The sequence below is a fragment of the Phyllostomus discolor genome, chromosome 5 (genome assembly GCF_004126475.2).
Source record: "Phyllostomus discolor isolate MPI-MPIP mPhyDis1 chromosome 5, mPhyDis1.pri.v3, whole genome shotgun sequence".
NCBI lineage: Eukaryota > Metazoa > Chordata > Mammalia > Chiroptera > Phyllostomidae > Phyllostomus > Phyllostomus discolor.
The window spans coordinates 44,987,760-45,006,707 of NC_040907.2; the positions used below are offsets into that span (position 1 = coordinate 44,987,760).

At 39.7% G+C, this 18,948-nt stretch overlaps 1 protein-coding gene and 1 non-coding gene across 7 annotated transcripts in view; one reads left to right on the forward strand and one right to left on the reverse strand.

Moving 5' to 3' along the window:
• PATJ (PATJ crumbs cell polarity complex component) overlaps positions 1-18,948 on the forward strand; it is a 331,922-nt gene that overhangs the window by 238,417 nt on the left and 74,557 nt on the right. For all 6 annotated transcript variants that reach the window (XM_036026193.1, XM_036026198.1, XM_036026197.1 and 3 more), the window contains one exon: positions 5,149-5,241. In XM_036026193.1, coding sequence (XP_035882086.1) covers positions 5,149-5,241 — 93 coding nt within the window. The remainder of the gene's footprint in view (positions 1-5,148; positions 5,242-18,948) is intronic.
• Positions 9,133-9,239, reverse strand: LOC114498211. The gene has a single exon (XR_003684658.1). It is a non-coding gene; the product is annotated as a U6 spliceosomal RNA (small nuclear RNA).

Genomic DNA, 18,948 nt, shown 5'->3' on the forward strand with positions numbered 1-18,948 from the left:
ATCTTCACTCATAAGCTTTCTGTTCCCATTAAAACTGGTTTTCCCACCCTGTTTCTTTGTTTCTACTATTTCTTCTACCTGGTTGTCTTCCTAGTTCTTCTTTATTAATTCTCAACCACTAGTTCCTTGAAGAATTGCTTTTTTGGACACCTCCTCCAAGTTTTCCATGACTCAAAAGTAAAATAATGTATAGAGAGTAATAAACATAGCACCTGAAATGTGCTCAAATGTGAGATGCTGTTCGCACGACCAACTTCATCCCACATCATTCCCTTCAGTAGACTTTACTCCCTTCACAGTTAAACAATACTCAGGATTCCTTTAAAAGATGAAAGTTGTGCTTTGTCCTTTGTGTGATATCATCTGGGCCTTATAGAAAAAGACCCCTTTCTAAATGGGTACATCAAAGTTCTGTTTCTTGTACTTCTATTATTTTCTTGATGTTTTAAGAATGTAGGATTGTAAGCACCATACTGAACTGTATGCTTTTGGAGGGTTAAGCTTTTTGTCTCCTTGATCATTAAATCCTCAGTGCCTGGCACATTAGTACTTGCTTAATAAATATTTGTGGGTAATTGAATGGCAGGACCCATATTAAGGCTTTTTGCTACATCCTTGATGCTTCATATCAGTGTTGAATACCTCTTATTGATTCAATTTATTCTGCTACTGTTGACCAAATATCTACTTTGTAGCACATACAAAGATTAATTGCAGACAGTCTCTACCCTCAAAGAAATTGGAGCCTTATAGGGCAGACATGACATGTAACTGACTAAAACAAGGTGTCCTAAGGAATACAGCTTTAAGAGGAGTTCCCAGGATGAATGGTATTTCCTGGTAGGACAAGAGTGATTTCTGATTGGTAAATTGGGTTTTAAAATATGAACATCGTTGGATAAGAATGTGGGAGTAGCACAAATAAAAACCCAGACTAAGAAAAATAAGGATGTGGAATAAGAGCATAAGGGCATGTGGAAGGGAGTAATAAAAGTTGGGGTTAGAAAAATAAATTGAGGTCAAATGAAAGAGGCTTGAATTTAAATCTCAGAAGGTTTGAATTTCATGTGGTAGGCACTTAGAACGGTTGAAGGCATGTGAACAATGAAATGGCCTGATCAAGGCTCTGCTTTTGGTACATTAGTCTAATAGCAACGTCAGAGATGTCTTGAAGAGGGAAACCCGATTAGGAAGCCACTGCTGTGGTGTCTCATAAGAGGTACTGAGGACTCAAGTATACTCAAATTGCACGATATTTATTCCATTCTTTGACAAGATAGGCTGGGTGGGTCTTTCAGAATATCTTTATAGAAGCAAAAAACTATATTTTTCCTTTTTCTCAGAAGTTGTGCTTTTCTGAATGCTAAGTGAGAGGGAGCAAGCCTCAAAAAGAATGGAGAGGCTGATTATCCAGGAAGTGTCATTAGCATAATTTTCATTTTATCTTAATTGTGCACTGCCTTTCTGGAATTCTGAGTAGCCTAGAAAGTATGCTTCTGATTGAGGGTAGAAGAAAGAAATTCAATTTGTCGCAACTAGTAAACATGACTTTGCAGAAAGAAATATTTGTGAATTTAGGCTGGCAATGAGACTAATACATCATTTTGTGGTTTTTTGAAGAGAGCATTCGATTTAGGAGATATGGGGGTGACAAAATTTAAACTAACATTTGTTTCATTTTTTTAGAAGAATTTTCCATTATAGCAGACATTTATAGTTGCTGGGGTTTTTCTGGTTTCTTTGTTTTTATAATTTATTTTGCTTAGTCAAATCTTAAATCAAATTAAAAGGAAAACGGTTGTATATTATAATACACTATTTGCCATGTTAAATGAAGGAAGAAGGTAGGGAACAACACTGTGGGACATTTTTCTGATCAGAAGTGTTTTCCAAACCCACATAAACTTCCTTAACTAGTTCAACTTTTATTGATAGCCTACTCTCAAGTTAGATGTAAATTCCTGCTGTCAAGGTTTTCACTGTCTAGCTGGAGAAAACTATAGACAAATAATGGGTATGAAAAAAATAAGGTAGTATTAGAAATAAAAGTTTATCATCACTTAATGTAGAAGATTTTAAAGGAACCCAAGGGAGGGAGTTTAAAACTTCCTGAATATTTATAAGAGACTTCTCAGTGGGGATTGAATAGCATTACTCATCAATCTTGCCTCTCTCTTTTTTTGTGGTAAAGGCTGTGTTAAATATATAATCATGAACTTTGCCTTTTCTTTTCTTTCTCATTCATATATAAAGCATAATTCACCCTGGAATCTACTGGCCGTGGTCTTCATGGGGAAAGGTCATTCTCCTTGAGTAGCCTAGGCTGAAGAGGCAGCATTGGACAGGTGTTTTGAAGATCAGCAAGAGAGGAAGGGATTACACAGCCAAAAGGATTAGCTTAATCATCTTGGGTTTCAGTGGGCCACCATCCATCAGCCAGATGGTTCTCACACCACCATGACACAATTGTGCTTTGGAAACCATGCTTGCTGACCTATTTTCCCCTTCCCATCTCTGATTGATTCCTGTTTTCTAAGCCCATGGTCAGCAGGGGATTTTGAAGGCTCCTTAACCCGTATGAGCCGTTCTGTTCTCTGAACAGAACCCACATTGTTTAGTTCTGTGCCTCATTAAAGCCTGAAAACTCTTTTGTAAACTTTCACTCTCCTAGGAAACTAAATGCTTCATTGCTAACTTCTCACTACCAACTTCCTTTTTACTTGACTCTCCTCTCCACCTATATTTTGACTTTAAACCCCTCTGTGGAGCCATCCCAAACTAAACTGGTAACCAAAAACAAGAAAAGCTTTAGAAAGGGCTCATGGTACAGTTAAAAAGAACATTGACTTTGAAACAAGACAACTTTGATAAATTTAAAAATGAGTCAGACAAAGGAAATGAATGAGGAAGATTTGGGGTTCAGGATCTTTCATTCTCATCAGGGAGTTCAATCCCGTACACACATATTTAAGGTAAATATGAAACAATGACACGTGATGTAAGTTCAGGTAAAATATTAGGTGAGTTAGAGGAAGAAGTGTTTTCAGCTAGGAAGGAAAAGATTTATTGAGTAAATAGCATATGAGACATAGCTTTGTAGATGTAAAGGGTACACTCTTTTGTTTTTACTCAAATGTTAAAGGATATATAGACCATTTGTAACCTAGACTACTTTGTCCATGTTTTCTTAAATTTCCTGAGTTGAAGCATCAGACAGCTGTTTTCTCCCCCACTATAGTATTCGTTCTCTAAAGCCAAGAAAATGCATTGCTGAGAAATAAAAAAGTAAAGATTCCTCTCATTTATTTAAATGCTTTCTTCTCCATACTCATATAGGGTTGTTATGGAGACCACATGAAACGGCATGAATTAGGAACCTATCTCAACAAAAGCTAGAAAAAAACATCAACCATACCTGACGTTGTGCTAATAGAACTTTTACACGTTTATACATTAACTTTCAAGGCAACCTAATAGGGTAGTATTTTCAATTTGGTATTTTTCTTTGTACCTTAAAAACAAGTACTCAGACTCAAAAGTAACTTGCAGAAAATCATATAATTCTAAGTAGCAAAGTTAAAATTTGAAACCAGATCTAACCAATTCTAATGTCCATGCTACTTTCTTTCTTGGACTTTTTTTTATAGCTATTTCTCATAGCTCTCCTTTACTATTTTTTAAACATGCAATAATGCACACTAATTCTTCTGTAATCAATAGTATAGAAATAATTAATGCATAATTCCCTAATCCCTAATCCTACTCCACAGAAGTAAGCAATTAAAAAAAATTTGTTCTATATGCTTACAGATATTTTCCCTGCTTCTATATCTATATCTATTATATATGAAAAGATTGCCCTAATTTAGTCCTTTAATGGTATATAAAAATTCCTGTTTACTCTTAATACTGAATGTTCTCTCTATTCTCATGTCCATTTGATAGATAAAAGAATGCTATAACTGCTTTAATTTGCATTTTTTATTTATATTACAAGTGAGGTGGGATCTCCCAAAATCAAAACTACTTTTGCAAGATACAGTCTCCCATTCTACAAATAATCCCATTTGAATTTGTAGTAATCCTAAAATGGTGATGTTTTAAAATAAAAATCTAGATAAATACAAGAAACTTAATTTATTATCCTTATTTTCCTTTATGTGCCCTTAGAAGGTAAAGAAACTTCTAGTTAATTAACTCGAACATTTAATGTCATAATTCAATTGAAGCTATACCTGATGTGTTTTGGAATTGTAATGGGTCTTACTGTTATCGTATGTCTCATTTATATTAAATAAATATTTTTAAGATTCTGCAGAAAGAATCATCAAGAAAATAAGCACTCAGTTCATTTATTGGTTCAACCAGTATTTGTCAACTGTTTCCACGTGCCAGGCAGGGTGCTTAGGTATTTGAATTTCAGAAATCATCAAGGTAAATACAGTCTCTTATCTCAGACAGTTCTGCATTATACAGAAAATAAACAAATATCTCAGAAAGTTTTGACTGGAGGGAACAAATAGCTAACTGTAACTAGGCAAAACAGTAAGTCAACTTATTAGCTCTCCTTAGAACACTGCTGAGGAGAAGGCTGAGCTTCAGGTCTGCTGGATCCCGTGGTTCAGGTCTCTTCCCTCAGGGGACCAGCCCCTTCCATCCCTATGTTTGTCATCTTTCACAATGTCAGCCTCATTCCAAAACTGGTTTCCTCGTGGCTGTGGGATGGCGGGCTGTGACATTTTGAGCTTCATGCTTTCTTGTTTATTTGGGATGCACTGGGACTTCTCGTGGTTCTTTTAAGATCAAGAAAGGACTTTTCCAGAAGTCTCCAGCTAACCTCTCTTGGTGTCTCATTGACTATAACTGGATCATACACCTATTCTTGACAAAATCATTGGCAAAGAGAATGGCGTTAACCTTAAGGCAGTCAGGCCTCTTGGAACAGAAGTGGGGATGAGCTTTTCCTGGTGCATATACCTGGAAAAAGAAATGTCCTTCTACTGGAAAGAAAGAAAATAGAAGCAGCTTCTGCAGAGAAAGCAATATCCACTACAGTAATAAAACAAACTATGATTGAGTGTGGGTACAGTTTAGGTCGCTGTGAGTGAGGAATGACATCTTTGCCATTTTCTTTTTAATGTCTTCTAGGATGAGAGTGGCACTGAACCTGTTAGTAGTGAAGAAGACGGCAGCCTCGAAGTTGGTTCCAAACAATTGTCTGACAGTGAGACCTCCAAATTGGTGAGAATCCTGGTGGTTTCCATCGTGTTCTTTCTAGGGGTATATTATTTATATTTTGTGCCACTTTGGGAAGGATCAACTGTTGTGTTTTCTCCTCTAGGAATCTTAATCTCTGAGACAGGGAGCTATTCCATATACTGTATGACTCATTCACTCCAAAGAACACCACACTCTCCCACTGTCTTCACACTTGAGTGGTGCTGTCTGGGACTAAAGAAGCAATCTCTCTTACAAATCTTTTTAAATAATGGGGGTCTTTAAGCGTAGGACAAAGCTGAATTAATCCTAGAAACACAGAAAGAGATGTTAAATTTATTACATTGATTCATAGGAAAATATACGTGATCTCACCCAGGGGCTGGGATATTAGGAGGAAAGAGGCAGCTATAGAGATCTCTTCCTCCTTATGTATCCTATTGTTTTATGTTTTCTTTTTTTTTTAATTTTTTGAAAGATTTTATTTATTTATTTTTAGAGAGAAGGGAAGGGAAAGAGACAGAGAGGAAGAGAAACATCATTGTGTGAGAGAGTCACACAGCCCCCAACTGCAGACCTGGCCCGCAACCCAGCCATGTGCCCTGGCTGTCCTTTTGGCTCACAGGCTGGCATTCAGTCCACTGAGCCACACCAGCCGGGGCAATATTTTCTTTAGTGTTGATTGAACTTCTATGTACCAGACATTTCCTGATTCTTGTAATGTAGGTAAAGATAGCTTACTTTTACACATGAGGAAACTGAGAGTTAGAGATGTTAACTGATGTGCCAGAGGCTACTCACTGGCATGTGGTAGGCCTGGAGATTGGCCCCATTTGGTCTGACTCCCCTGCCTTTGCTCATAACCTACCTTTGTACTTAGCAGCCTAGCACTTTCAGGGTTAGACTTCATGTTCCAGAAAGAAATATGGGCCTTTTTTCTCTGTTTCAAAATAACTTATAAGTAATCTCAAACAATTACACACTTAGAAGGATCATCCTGATTTTATGACAGCACAGATTTGTTTATTTTACTTCAGGTAGTTTGAGAAACCATCCATTTATCTTCTTTCAACTTTCAGAAAATATATATTGGGACTGGTGTAGATTCCATGTTCTAGAAAGTGAACTGGGTCTGCCCGCATGAGGGGAAAGGACATTTCAGCAAGAGTGTAATCACCAATTACAATGGGCCCCTTTTGGACAAGTCCTACTCGGGACCTAAGGACTCTAGAATCAAGAATGCTGGGGCTAGAACAGCTTGTGACCATTGTTCTTAAACAAGATGTTCTGAGTTTATACTTGTTCTCTTTCTGGGAGATAAACTGTACATTTGAACTGAGGGGGAATGATTGACATGGACAAATTTCAAACTCAAAGCTCCTTCATTTACAAATACTATTAACTTGTTTTTCTTGATGATATAGCTCCACAGATAGGTTAAAGAAAAGTCTTTTAAAGCAACAGCATTGTTTTTGTGGGGACTTTTTGTAAGTAGTGGCCCCCAATTTCATCCACAGACAAAGTGGTCAAAATGGCGAGAACACTCTCTCACCTGCTAGAAGGGCCTGGTAGTCCCAAGAGGCTCCCTTGTAGGCCACAGACAGGAGCCGCCCTTCATTCACACCCTGCTCCCAAGAAAGCAGTGCCAGGGACAGGGCTCTGAGTCTTACGACAGCTGAAGAGCCCCACACTCAGGTGGAGGGCCTGAAGGGCGGAGGATAATTTTTGTATGTTGTTTCACTGTATTTCCCCCAAGAACAAGAGCCTTCCCCCAACCCACTGACTTGTGTCTTTCTTTCTCCCCTCCTGACCCTTCCCACCTCCCTCTCTTTGTGGGATTCTGTGGTTTCTTTCTCACTGTTTCCAGTAGAATCTAGGCTTGGTCTAGTCAATTGAGGAAAGGTAGCCTGAGTTTAAGCAACTTTTATAGCATAAACATAGTTGGCCTGGTATAAAGTATTGGTTAAGAGTATGGCATTAGGCAAATTAACTTCACCAAGCCTCAGTGTCCTTGCCTGAAGAATAACAGTAATCAGAATATTACAAAGAAACAACAGTAATCAGGATGTTACGAAGAAACAATGTAGTCGAGTATAAGGCAAATAGTGTTCAGTAAGTTCATTCATTCATTCAACAAATATTTGACTGATATCACTATTGATGTCACTATGCTCCAGGCACTGGAGATACAACAGTGAACAAAATGTATAAAAATGCCTGCCTTTGTGGGGACTCCTTCCAGGGTAGGCAGAGGGGAGGAAGATAGATACTACATAAATTAGCAAAACATTTGATTGAATTATATGAAATTGCTATTTTTGTAGGTAAAAATTTCATACAGCTAACATATTCATGAGTGTTGCCTTATTATAAAGTATTAGTAGTTTATCACCACTAGGCATCATATGATTGCTTCTGTTGTAAGATTGATGCGAGTTCCCCTGCACTGTGCCCATCCTAGGAATGCTGCTGGACACACCATGTCAGAGGACACCACGTGACTCTTTTTCCATTAGTTTATGTCGAGATATTTGGCAACAGTAAGCTCTAACCCTCTAACGTTGCTTGCTTGCTCCCTGTGGGAGCACATGTCTCAGTAAGCACTGCACTGGCTTCTGGAGGGGTGACCAGGAGAAAGACATGGGCCTCGCTTAAGCAGCTTACACTCTAGCATCAGTGAGGATAATAGAATTTGTGTTTGGAAAATCAAACCAGGCAGAAGTGTATTAGAGAGAGAGGGAGAGAGAAACACACACAATGTTACAGAAGTTTAAAAATGAAAGGAAAACCATCTCATTCAGGGATTAAGGAGAATTTCTTAGAATCATGGCCTTTAAACCTGTAAAGATGAGAAGGCAATTGACTGTTGAAGTTGCCATAAATAGGAAATTTACCAGGTGAATCAAACAGTATGTGTTAGGGCAGCAAGCAAGGATTGGGCTTTTGTAGGGCAACAATGGGCAGTGGAATTTGAACAGCAGAATCACAGAGCTGAAGGACTGTATGCTGTGGATTGCAGATTTATTCATTTATCTTTCTATGCTCCATCTTCAATAAATGTCTCTACCACTAGATGGATACATGTACACACAAGGTGCTACATGTAAGAAACTATATTTCCTCCCTGGCTGGTGTGGCTCAGTGGATTGAGTGCCAGCCTGTGAACCAAAGGATCACAGGTTCGATTCCCAGTCAGGGCACATGCCTGGGTTGCAGGCCAGGATCCCAGTGGGGGACATGCGAGAGGCAACCACACATTGATGTTTCTCTGTCTCCCTCCCCCTCTGTCTGAGAATAAGTAAATTAAATCTTTAAAACAAAAAGAAACTATATTCTGAAGAACTATTAAATTAATTCTCCAAGATTACCTGTTTCAGAGCTAAGACTAAGCGTAGGTCCTCACATACTGCAGTGCTATTTATTTCACAGTTCAGTTATGGCTGGCATTGGTTCATATCTCAGTAGTCCCCAGACTCACAGCCAAGGAATAATAACTTTATTCATTTATAAAAATATAAGTATGTATTAGATTGCTTTAAAATGGTTTTAAAGGAAGAATAATGTGTTTTTAGGCAGCTGATCAGGTGACGGTTTGTGAAGCTTAGATTGCAGTGGGAGAGACTGGGGGCCGGGAGGTGTCTGGGCTCTACTTCAGAAGTCTATAGGTGAGAGCCTGTTCAGACTAGGTTTTAAGCCTTTTGAGAGGAACTTTTAAAAATACTGTTTGCACAGAACCTTGAAATTTGCAAAACAAAATCTTGCTTATTATCTCATTAGCTTAACTTTTTTACTATCTAAATTTTTTCTAAAATGGTCTTTTGCTTGACCTTATTCAATTTTACCCCCCAAATAAAATTATAAAAAGTAGTGCAAGAATTATTTATCCCAGGCTCGTAGATGACACCTTAATTTTTTTTTAATATGGAACACTTCATGAATTTGCATGTCATCCTTGTGCAGGGGCCTTGCTAACCTTCTCTGAATCGTTCCAATTTTACTGTGTGTGCTGCCGAAGCGAGCACAGAGACCTTGATCTCTCACTAAAGATCACAAAACTAGAAATTGGAAGAACTAGGACTTATCCTAAAGGGTCCTTGAGTCTCTGTTGTCTTGACATAGAAGATCATGAACTCCTAAAATAATTATTTTGATCTTTTGGATATAAAGCTATGTTTTTATCATATTGGGAATATCTGTGTTCATGTAATACACTCTTTTGATGACGTGTAACTAAATTATTAAGACTGCGGCCCTGGCTGGTGTACCTCAGTGGATTGAGCACCGGCCTGTGAACAAAGGGGTCTCCAGTTCGATCCCAGTCAGGGCACATGCCTGGGTTGTGGGCCAGGTCCCCAGATGGGGACATGTGAGAGGCAGCCAGTCAGTGTATCTTTCACACATCGATGTTTCTCTTCCTTTCTTTCTTCCTCCCTTCCCATCTCTCTAAAAATAAATAAATGAAATCTTTTTTTAAAAAAGACAAAAACATTTTTTTTAAAAGAAATGAAAACATTGGAGCCAGACGACTTGGACTCAAATCCTGGCTCTACCACTTACTAGCATTATATCCTGAGGCAGATAACTTAATCTCACTGTGCTGAGCTCACTATTTGCATCTGTAAAATGGGGGAAAGAAACAAAGGGTTATTGTGAGAAGGCATTAATGCCTGTAAAGTACCAGATAGAACCATGCCAGAGTATATTTGAATCACCGTAAAAGTTTAAAGTGTTGTTATTGATGATGATGTTATTCTGATTAAAGCATTAAGGCTTAGTCATATAAATAATAGCTGTTCTAAGTGACTCACTGAAGTGTAACTTGGATGATTAAAGCAAATTTTTCAACCCCCAAAATGCAGTTGCTTCTAATAATAGACAACATTTATTGAACACCTATGGCCAGGCATTATTCTAAGCTCATTTACGTAACAGTCCTGTGAGGTTAGTGCTAATATTATTCCCATATAAGATGTGAGGAAAGTGAGGCATTGAAATGTTAAATAAATTGCTTCAATAGCCCAGTGAAGTTTGGATCCAGGTTCCATGCACTCTGGGGCCGGAGGCTGCACTTTACACCATGGTGCACTCCTGCCTCTCACAGAGACACAGACAGAGAACAAAACCAAAGTCAAAGGACAACAAGAAACTGCACTGGGACCTGAACTTGGCAACTTTCATTCCCTTTTATCTAAATCTTGAACTCCAACATAGACAATTGTGGCATAGAAACAGATAAAGATACTGAAACTTACCTTTTTACAACACTTCAGTGAGTATTGTTTTGAGAAGCTAACATGTGCCAGGCAGTTTCAAACTAGTTATCTTATTTAACCCAGGGATGCCCATATTACAAGCCCTACTCTACTAATAAGGTGCTAAGACTAAGAGATAGTTACAGCTGGTCAGTTACAGCTGGTAGGTGGCTGGGACCCAAACCCAGTTTTCTTTGCCTCTGAAGCCCATCTTCTCTTCACTAGGTAGTTCACATAGGCAGCTTTTCTTGAAATATCAGAAATATCACTGTCATCTATTTGCTCAAATAGCAAATATTCATTAAGGGTCTTTTGTATGTCAGACAATGCTGTGCGTAGAGGACTCAGTGATGAGCAAAACTATCCGAGCTTCTTAAAGGTCTTAAGATGTTCCAGGACAGTGTTCACATCCACTTGCTGCCTTCAGAAGCTCAATAGTTAGGTTGGAAGAAAGGAGTAAGAGATGGATAGGAAGAGATAGTGCTGTTTTTTTCCTCTTTTTTAAAAGATTTTTATTTTTAAGCCCTGGCTGGCGTGGATTGAGTGTGGGCTGCGAAACAAAGCATCGCAGGTTCGATTCCCAGTCAGGGTACATGCCTGGGTTGCAGGCCATGACCCCCAGCAACCGCACATTGATGTTTCTCTCTCTCTCTCTCTTTCTCCCTCCCTTCCCTCTCTAAAAATAAATAAATTAAATCTTTAAAAAAAGATTTTTATTTTTAGAGAGAGGGGAAGGGAGGGAGAAAGAGAGGGGGAGAAACATCAATGTGAGAGAGAAACATCCATTGGTTTCCCCTGGTCCACATACCATCCCCCTTACCATCACCACTGGCCCAACCCAGGCATGTGCCCTGACCAGGAATCAAACCAGCAACCTTTTGCTTTGTGGGACGACACCCAGCCAACTGAGCCACACTGGTCAGGACAGTGCTGGGTTTTGCTTTGATTTTTTAAAAGATTTTATTTATTTATTTTTAGAGAGGGAAGGGAGGGAGATAGAGAGAGAGAAACATCAATGTGCAGTTGCTGGGGGTTATGGCCTGCAACCCAGGCATGTACCCTGGCTGGGAATCGAACCTGCGACATTTTGGTTCACAGCCCACGCTCAATCCACCAAGCTATGCCAGCCAGGGCTGATTTTTTTTTTTTAAGGAAGTAGCTGACCTGTATTCTTGCTACCCACCTGGATCTCTAACCCTGTCCAGTTTCATAATTTTCTGCTTTGATGGAAAGCCAGCTTGTGTTTCCTTTGTTCTTATCTCTTTCTCTATCCTGTTATAGATACTAAGAGTCAGTAAGAACGACTCAGCTAAAAATTGGGTAAAGATCTCAATAGGCATTCTCCGAAGACATGCAAATGGCCAGAAAGCACATAAAGATACTCAGCCTTATTAACCATTAGAGAAATTCACATCAAAACCATAATAAGATCCTACTTCACCTACTAGGTGTGAAGACAAATAATAACAGGTGCTAACAAGGATGTGGAGAAATTTGAGCTCTCATATCTTGCTGGTAGGAATGTAAAGTAGTACAGCCAGTTTGGAAAAACAGTTTGCAGTATTATTTAGTGACTAATCATTATGTACCTGTCACTGTAGTAGACACTTTAAAATATTACCTCATTTATTCTGACAAAAAACAGAGCAGCAGCAGTAGTGGAAGTAGTAATATTATCCATCATTTATTGAGCACTTATTTGTTAGGAACTGAACAGAGTGTATTATCATCATCTTCCTCATAATAAGGCATTATCGTTATCTCCATTTTGCAGATGCGGGACCTGAGTATTGTAAAAGTTAATTCACTTGCCCAAAGGCTTAGGGGCAGTAAGTGCCACAGTAAGGATTTGAAGTCTTACATGTTTGACTCACATGCGTGATCATGCCACCCTGTCTCTGCTAGAGATAATTGGTATCAAACCATAGAAAAACTGAACTTTAAAGAAGTCTAACTTGTCATAGAGCACCTAACCTATACGTAGAAGAACCAAGATGTGAACCACTGTCAGACTCTAACATCCAGGCTTTCTCCTCTATTCAGGTCGTACTAACTAGTTATTCACATGGCCCCTGTGGATCCATGAGTTTTCATTGCTCTGTGGGAAATGTGAAAAATAATAACCGCATTGGGAATTTAATGTAAAGGATTGCTCTTTAAGACTGTGCCCTACCCAAATTTCTAGTGTTGAAAGGGCTCTTCCCATGTGACATTATGGTAATAATATATGGTAGTAGATGGAGGAGAGGACTTCAAAGGGTTGGACCCTCTGAAATCACTGATATTTGACCATTTCTTTAACTTACAAAATGGCAAATTCATGTGTTCCAACCCAGTATTTCTTTGGTCTCAATTTCCTGGCGAGAAAAGGTAACTGTGTGTCCTCAAAGTTATTTTGAAAATTTTCTGGTCTGTGAAATTCCAAGGTCTGAGAAAAATCTACTTGCTTTGTGTGGTGTCCCCCGACACGAGAATACTTTGCAAATGATACGATGAAAACAGACAAGAAGAAAGATTAGTGGAAGCTGGCTGTTCTTGTAAACCTTGATAAGTGGAAGCTTGATATTGTCACTAATTTAAAAAAGAACATGAGAAAACACAGGTTTGTGGGAGAAGATAATGAGCTCAGTGCAGAATTTTAACTTTTAAGGGAATAACATGCCATGTGATTTCTGACACAGGTTCTCTTCTATCGATTTGCTTACAGATTCTTCCTAGGTGTTTTTAAAGTGCTGGCATCCAAGTTTGGAAAAATAGTCTAAAATGCTGCATTTCTAATGATTATAAGCTTTTTGTTAGGTCTTCCAGGCTGGAATTCTCCGGTAGAAACAAGTTCCTGAGCTGTGTGCTCAAAATCCATTGTTACCCCCAATTTGCACTGCGTCAAGAACTACAGAATTTCTGGAAGCAGATGTCACTGCATGAATCTTATTCTCTGTTTCACATCCAGCATGAAAACTGCATTTATAGCAAGAGTTCAGGAAATTCCCGTAAGGAGCAGGAGAGAATGTGTCTGAGTCAGCATTGGCCTTCCATTTGCATCCGTATGCAAATTGCCAGTGGCAGAGTTCAAGTGCATTCAAATATGTGATATTTTTCACAGCTCATTGTACTTTATATCTTGTATTTTTGAAAATCGCTTGAGATTTGTCTACATGATAAATTTCCCTTTCCTGGTCATAAAAAAAGACAGTAGATCTACAGTCAAGTCTACTTCCTTCACGAGTCACCAGAGAAAAGCTTTTGGCTTTTTCTCCATTTTCCTCCCCTCTGCATTGTAAATGAAGATAACAGAGAGAGAAAACAGAGCAGGTGAAATAATCTCATGAATTCAAACACAGCAGAAATATAGATGCATATTTTTAACACAGATCCACACCTTTGACATTCAGTAACTTACTTTCACTCCCATCCACTTGAACTGGTCCACTCTAGAAGCCTGTTACTCGACTTAAAATTCAACTTGCCAAGAGGAAGCTATTGCTTATCAGATTTTTCTAAATTGAGGAAGTAACCTTATAACCATAATTAATTGCACCAAGGGCCCAGAGAAGGAAAATGTCATGCCAGCTCAGACCCCAGCACTCAGACTCATTTACCTGTCAGTCTCCAGCGCCCTGTCCTGGGAATCCCAGAGCTTCTTGGGAATCCAGGGCTGCTTAGGCACTGTTCTTTGAGTCTGTTAAGTTTTCACTTGCCTGAGAAAGCCTTATTTGCTGACATAATTTTAAGACCCTATAATCTAAAAGCTACAGTGATTGTTTTGTCTTTCAAAGGGAGCAGATATCGAGCAAGTTTGTATTGAAGGCCTCTCATGTTCCAGGTGTGGTGCTGGCCACCGGTCAAATCCCAGTGAACAAGACACACAGGTCTTCCCTTGGGGGAGCCTGCGGAACTGCCTGGAGTAATGGCAGCTAACGCTTTCATAGCACTTACTGCAAACAGCATCATTCTAATGTATTAATTCATATTTTAGATGACTATTGCTGACCCTACTTTATAGGTAAGGAAACGGAGGCACAGAGACACTCAAGTAATAAGGGTCATGCCGGGTTTAAATCCAACTTTAGGTAGGTAATTCCTAGTGTTGATGATGGCTACAGAAGGGGGACATTAAGGTGCAGTGCGCACTTTTACTAATGTACTTGCACCTAATCCAGGTGCTTAGGTGAATGCTTAGAAATTAGGCTTGGACTGACCTAGGCAAAGGCTGTCTTTTTCTAGTGTATTCGGAGGCTACAAAGTAGAAATCCAAAGGCCAAAATCAACAGGTGACCGTTTGTATTTATTTGTCTGATAGGCCTGTTTTCACAATTGTTGAATTTGAATACTTTTAGGCTGAGCACTCTCTCTAGTTTGTTGTCTTATGATCAGTTCACTTCATGCCTCTATATTTAGCTACCTTAGGCCTGACTTCTGTGAGTTTGTTATCCTGATAAATCTTTTCTGGGATCCTCTTCATTTTAACCAGGAGTCTCTTGGTTGCAAGTAATAACCTCACAACTTGACCTTATAGACAAAAGAGAAAATTTACTTATAGTGACAGGTTCTTTTTACATAACTTTGGGAAAAGCAGGGTTGACAACCTCTGGGACAATTGGAACCAGAGGCCTGGTGCTGCCAGAGACGTCTCTGCATGTGTGTTTGACTCTCTTCTGCTGCAGATTTGCATCCTCAGCATGGTGGGAGCGTGGCTGCCAAAAGCTCCTAGGCCTGTCTGCCAGAAAGCGGCTGACTCACTCCCCTAGGATCCACTTTGGAAAAACCACAGGATGTTCTTGTGTGGTTCAGCTATCCACCCTTGGACCAATTACTGTGGCCAGACAGACAGGGCACTTTGATTACCCAGCTTTGAGATAGAAGCTACGAGCTTTGGTGATTGTAAGCTGGACATTGCTCCCATTATTATCTATTATGTAGAATATTCCCAGTGTAGTCTTTTATGTCCACCCACTGGAAGCTGCTTCTCTTGATGAGAGTAATTTGCCTGGCTCCCAGAACATTTTCTTTCAGGAGCCCATAGTGCTGTGCTGAGGATTATAACATAATGCCCACAGAACATGCCGAGCAGTTTCTTTCATGAAATGGGATGATCTTTCCACACTGCTGCCTCAGTCTTCTTATTTAGGGGTCCCTTGTACAAAATGAACACCTCAGAGTGTCCTAGGACCTCAGCTTTAAAAACCCTAAGGGCTCCCTTGGTGCAGTAGTTGGGAGATTAGCAAGTTCTAAATTTATGTTTAAACACAAAGAAAAGTGACTCGCCCGAGGTCACTGCAGTGGCTATCGCCCTGAAGGTTTTTCCTGCGCAGGCTCCAAGTAAGCAGGCATGACTTGCTCTGACCTAATGTTGACCCTAAAATGGAACCACTGTGTTGAGGCTGAGTCCTGACACTCTTGTGTGTGTGTTTAGGGGGAGGTAAGCAGCACTTTCCCTCTCCTGTGTAGTTTACTCCTTGGTTTAGGGCAGGGGCGCTGGAGGAAGATGTGTCTGTGTTAAGCTCTGGCTTGGCAAATACTTTAGCCTTTCTGTATTTCAGTTACATCAGCTCTAAAATGAGGATGATAATAGCACCTAACACACAGGTATGTGCTGGACATCCGCATCTAAAACGTGTAACATACCGAGCTCAGGAGCTGGCGTGGTCAGTGCTCAGTGCGTCTCAGCTGCCATTATTATTCTCATCGTTGTCACAGACGAGCTCCATCCGTTGGCCCAGAGGTTTAAGGGTTATCAGTGTAAGAAATAGGACAGTGTGTTGGATCAGATGCTTCCCAGACTTTCGATTTTCTCATCTCATTCTTCCATGTCTTTGAGGACACGAGCAAAGGAAGGAAACTCATACTTCTCACACACCTGCTCTGTGCCATGCAGCTTCACTGTTGTACTTCAAAGTGTCCATGATTTTTTCTCAAATGTCTGCCTCAGCAGATATGTAAATGTCCTAAGTGCTAGGCTCTGTTCACCTTTTTCACCTCTGACGCAGAGTGAATGCACAGTAAGCATGTGTTGAATTCGACTTTGCTTACAGTCCCTTGCTCAGGTAGCTAGCGTTGCAAAAAATGAAGGTTTCCAAGCACAACTACCGCTAGTAAGTGGTGGAACGAATCTGAACCCAGATTTCTTTGGCTACTATTCCAACACCCTTCCCTTTTCCTTACAAGCCAAATGGTAAGAGCAAATTGAACCAAATTAGTAGCATCTCTATGTGATATGCAAATTGCATTTTTAAGTCTTTAACTGGGAAGTCAGCTCCTTTGTCCCACTGCTGGTTAACCTGGGTATAAACAAAGGTAGACTTGCAGACCTGCAATGTAGTACCATTTTCAAAAAGAGGCACTTTCGTGCTTCTTATAGCCTTTTGATCCACAATGGAGGAATAACACCAATGATTTCCATTTATAAGGCAGTTTAGAACATTTATTCTAAAACTTTCCGTGAGCACCATTTAGTAACCTTCTCATGTCTTCCTCCTCTCTTTTCTACTGTGATCCGTTACTGTGGAGGCCACAGGGTCCCCTCACCGTGCGTCCTTCCTTTCACAGCCAGCTCTGAAATCCACTCACGTGCACTTAGGATTTAAGTTTACCAAACTTGGATTCACTCCCCGTGAGGCCTTTATGAAGTTCCTATTCTATTCTGCTGTAGGCTGAAGAAACAGATTAGACAAACAAATAAAGTAAAAGTCAATCATACTAGTATATGGGAGATAAAAACTAAAAAATATTTTATAAATATTGCAAAAATAGTGATAAAATAAACTGGTCGTGCTGCGGAAGGGTACCATCCAGGGGTCTAGAGAAGGATTATGGGATGATTTTCAATTTCATTTTATGTTATATAATCTGTTTAGGAGAAACATTCTAAAAAAAGTAAAATAAAAGGGCCAGGGGTGAGGGAGAAGAGTTTTAGGCTCTTTCTCCTATTTGGGGGAAATAAGAAGGAATCTAATGGAAACATAATTCTAGTCCTAAAAAATAAGCCACAAGTCAACAACTAAGGATTGTCACAGGCATCCAGGGGTCCTAGGCTTCAGTCTTAGGATATTTCATCCAGGGGTTAAATCTCTCAGGTTGTGAACTAATAGGAAGTTGATGAGACGGGATGAGATACTCACCTAGTCTAGTAAAGAGAAATGGCTGGGCATAATCTGATCATTATCTACTGTAGTGTTACAAATCTCACAGGAGCCTGTTAAAGAGAATGTTGATATTCCCCAAAAGGAAACCAGGATGAGGGTGGGGCGGGGGTAAAGGGTGTCAGTATGCCAGCATCCCCCAAGGGAGGAGGTCTCCTGTCCAAGTAACTGTTTTCACCAACCTTATAATAGAGTTATGAACATGAGTTTATTGGAGATTGACTTCATTTATTATCATCATTAATATCTTTATTAAATATTTGTTATTTTCCAGGTACCATGCCAAGTATTTTTCATGTTTTGCTCCATTTAATCTTTTCAGCATCCCATCTTTTTTCCCATTTTACAAATGAGGAAACAGGCTCTGAGAGGTCAGATAACCCTATTACTTCGCTCTAGTTGTGCTAAGTTGTGCTTCTCATCTTCAGGTAGCTCACCTACCTGCCGTCTATGTGTACACCTGCCACCTGGGTTTCTCTTAGATATTTGCCAAGGGCCAGAACAAACCCATCCCCTCTCCTACCCAAATCAGTCTCTCTCCATGTTCGCTGCACTGTCCAAACCAGGAGCAGCACTTCATGTCTTAATAAACTATCATATGATAATTTCCCCCATAAATTTGCCTGTAAAAAAAAAGCATGGGATATGGTGGAAGGCAGACATAAGCAGTCTGATCAATTTATCATTGTCATCATTTATTTCAATTAATTTTCCTTTAGTTATGCATTGGTTTCCCATATGGGTTTTTTTGGGGGGGAGCGTTGTATATATTTGTTTTTAGAGAGAGGGGAAGGGAGGGAGAGAGAGAGCGACAGAAACACCAATGTGAGAGAGAACCCACAATTCAGGCATGTTCCCTGACCAGTGACCTTTTAATTTGAGGGACAACACCCAACCAACTGAGCCACACCAGCCAGGGTCATTTCCCATATGTTCTGGTAGTTTGCTTCTCTCCTAAGTCTAGACTCTGCGCTTCTCTATGGGGCTCGGAATTAAGGTATCTTTTTATAGTATCTCTTTATCTCCCAGTGACTTTAATGAATTTATTTTTCCCTCTAATGAATATCTTAAGGGGGGGTTCTAATATCAGGATTTGAACCCTGAAAGGATTTAATATTGAGTGTAAATACAAATATAGGGATTACTGGTGTGATAGGAGAAGAAAAGAATTGGTCTAACAAACCACCAAGGACATCTAATAGGCTTAACACCTGACAGATCTGAAAGGGTTAAAAAAGCATTTGGAAATGCCAAGTTTGCGCTCATTTCTGAGAGTTAGTCCAGGTGGATGAATAGAACTTTTATGCGCAGTGTGTTGGTCATTTTTGTAGGAGACCGAA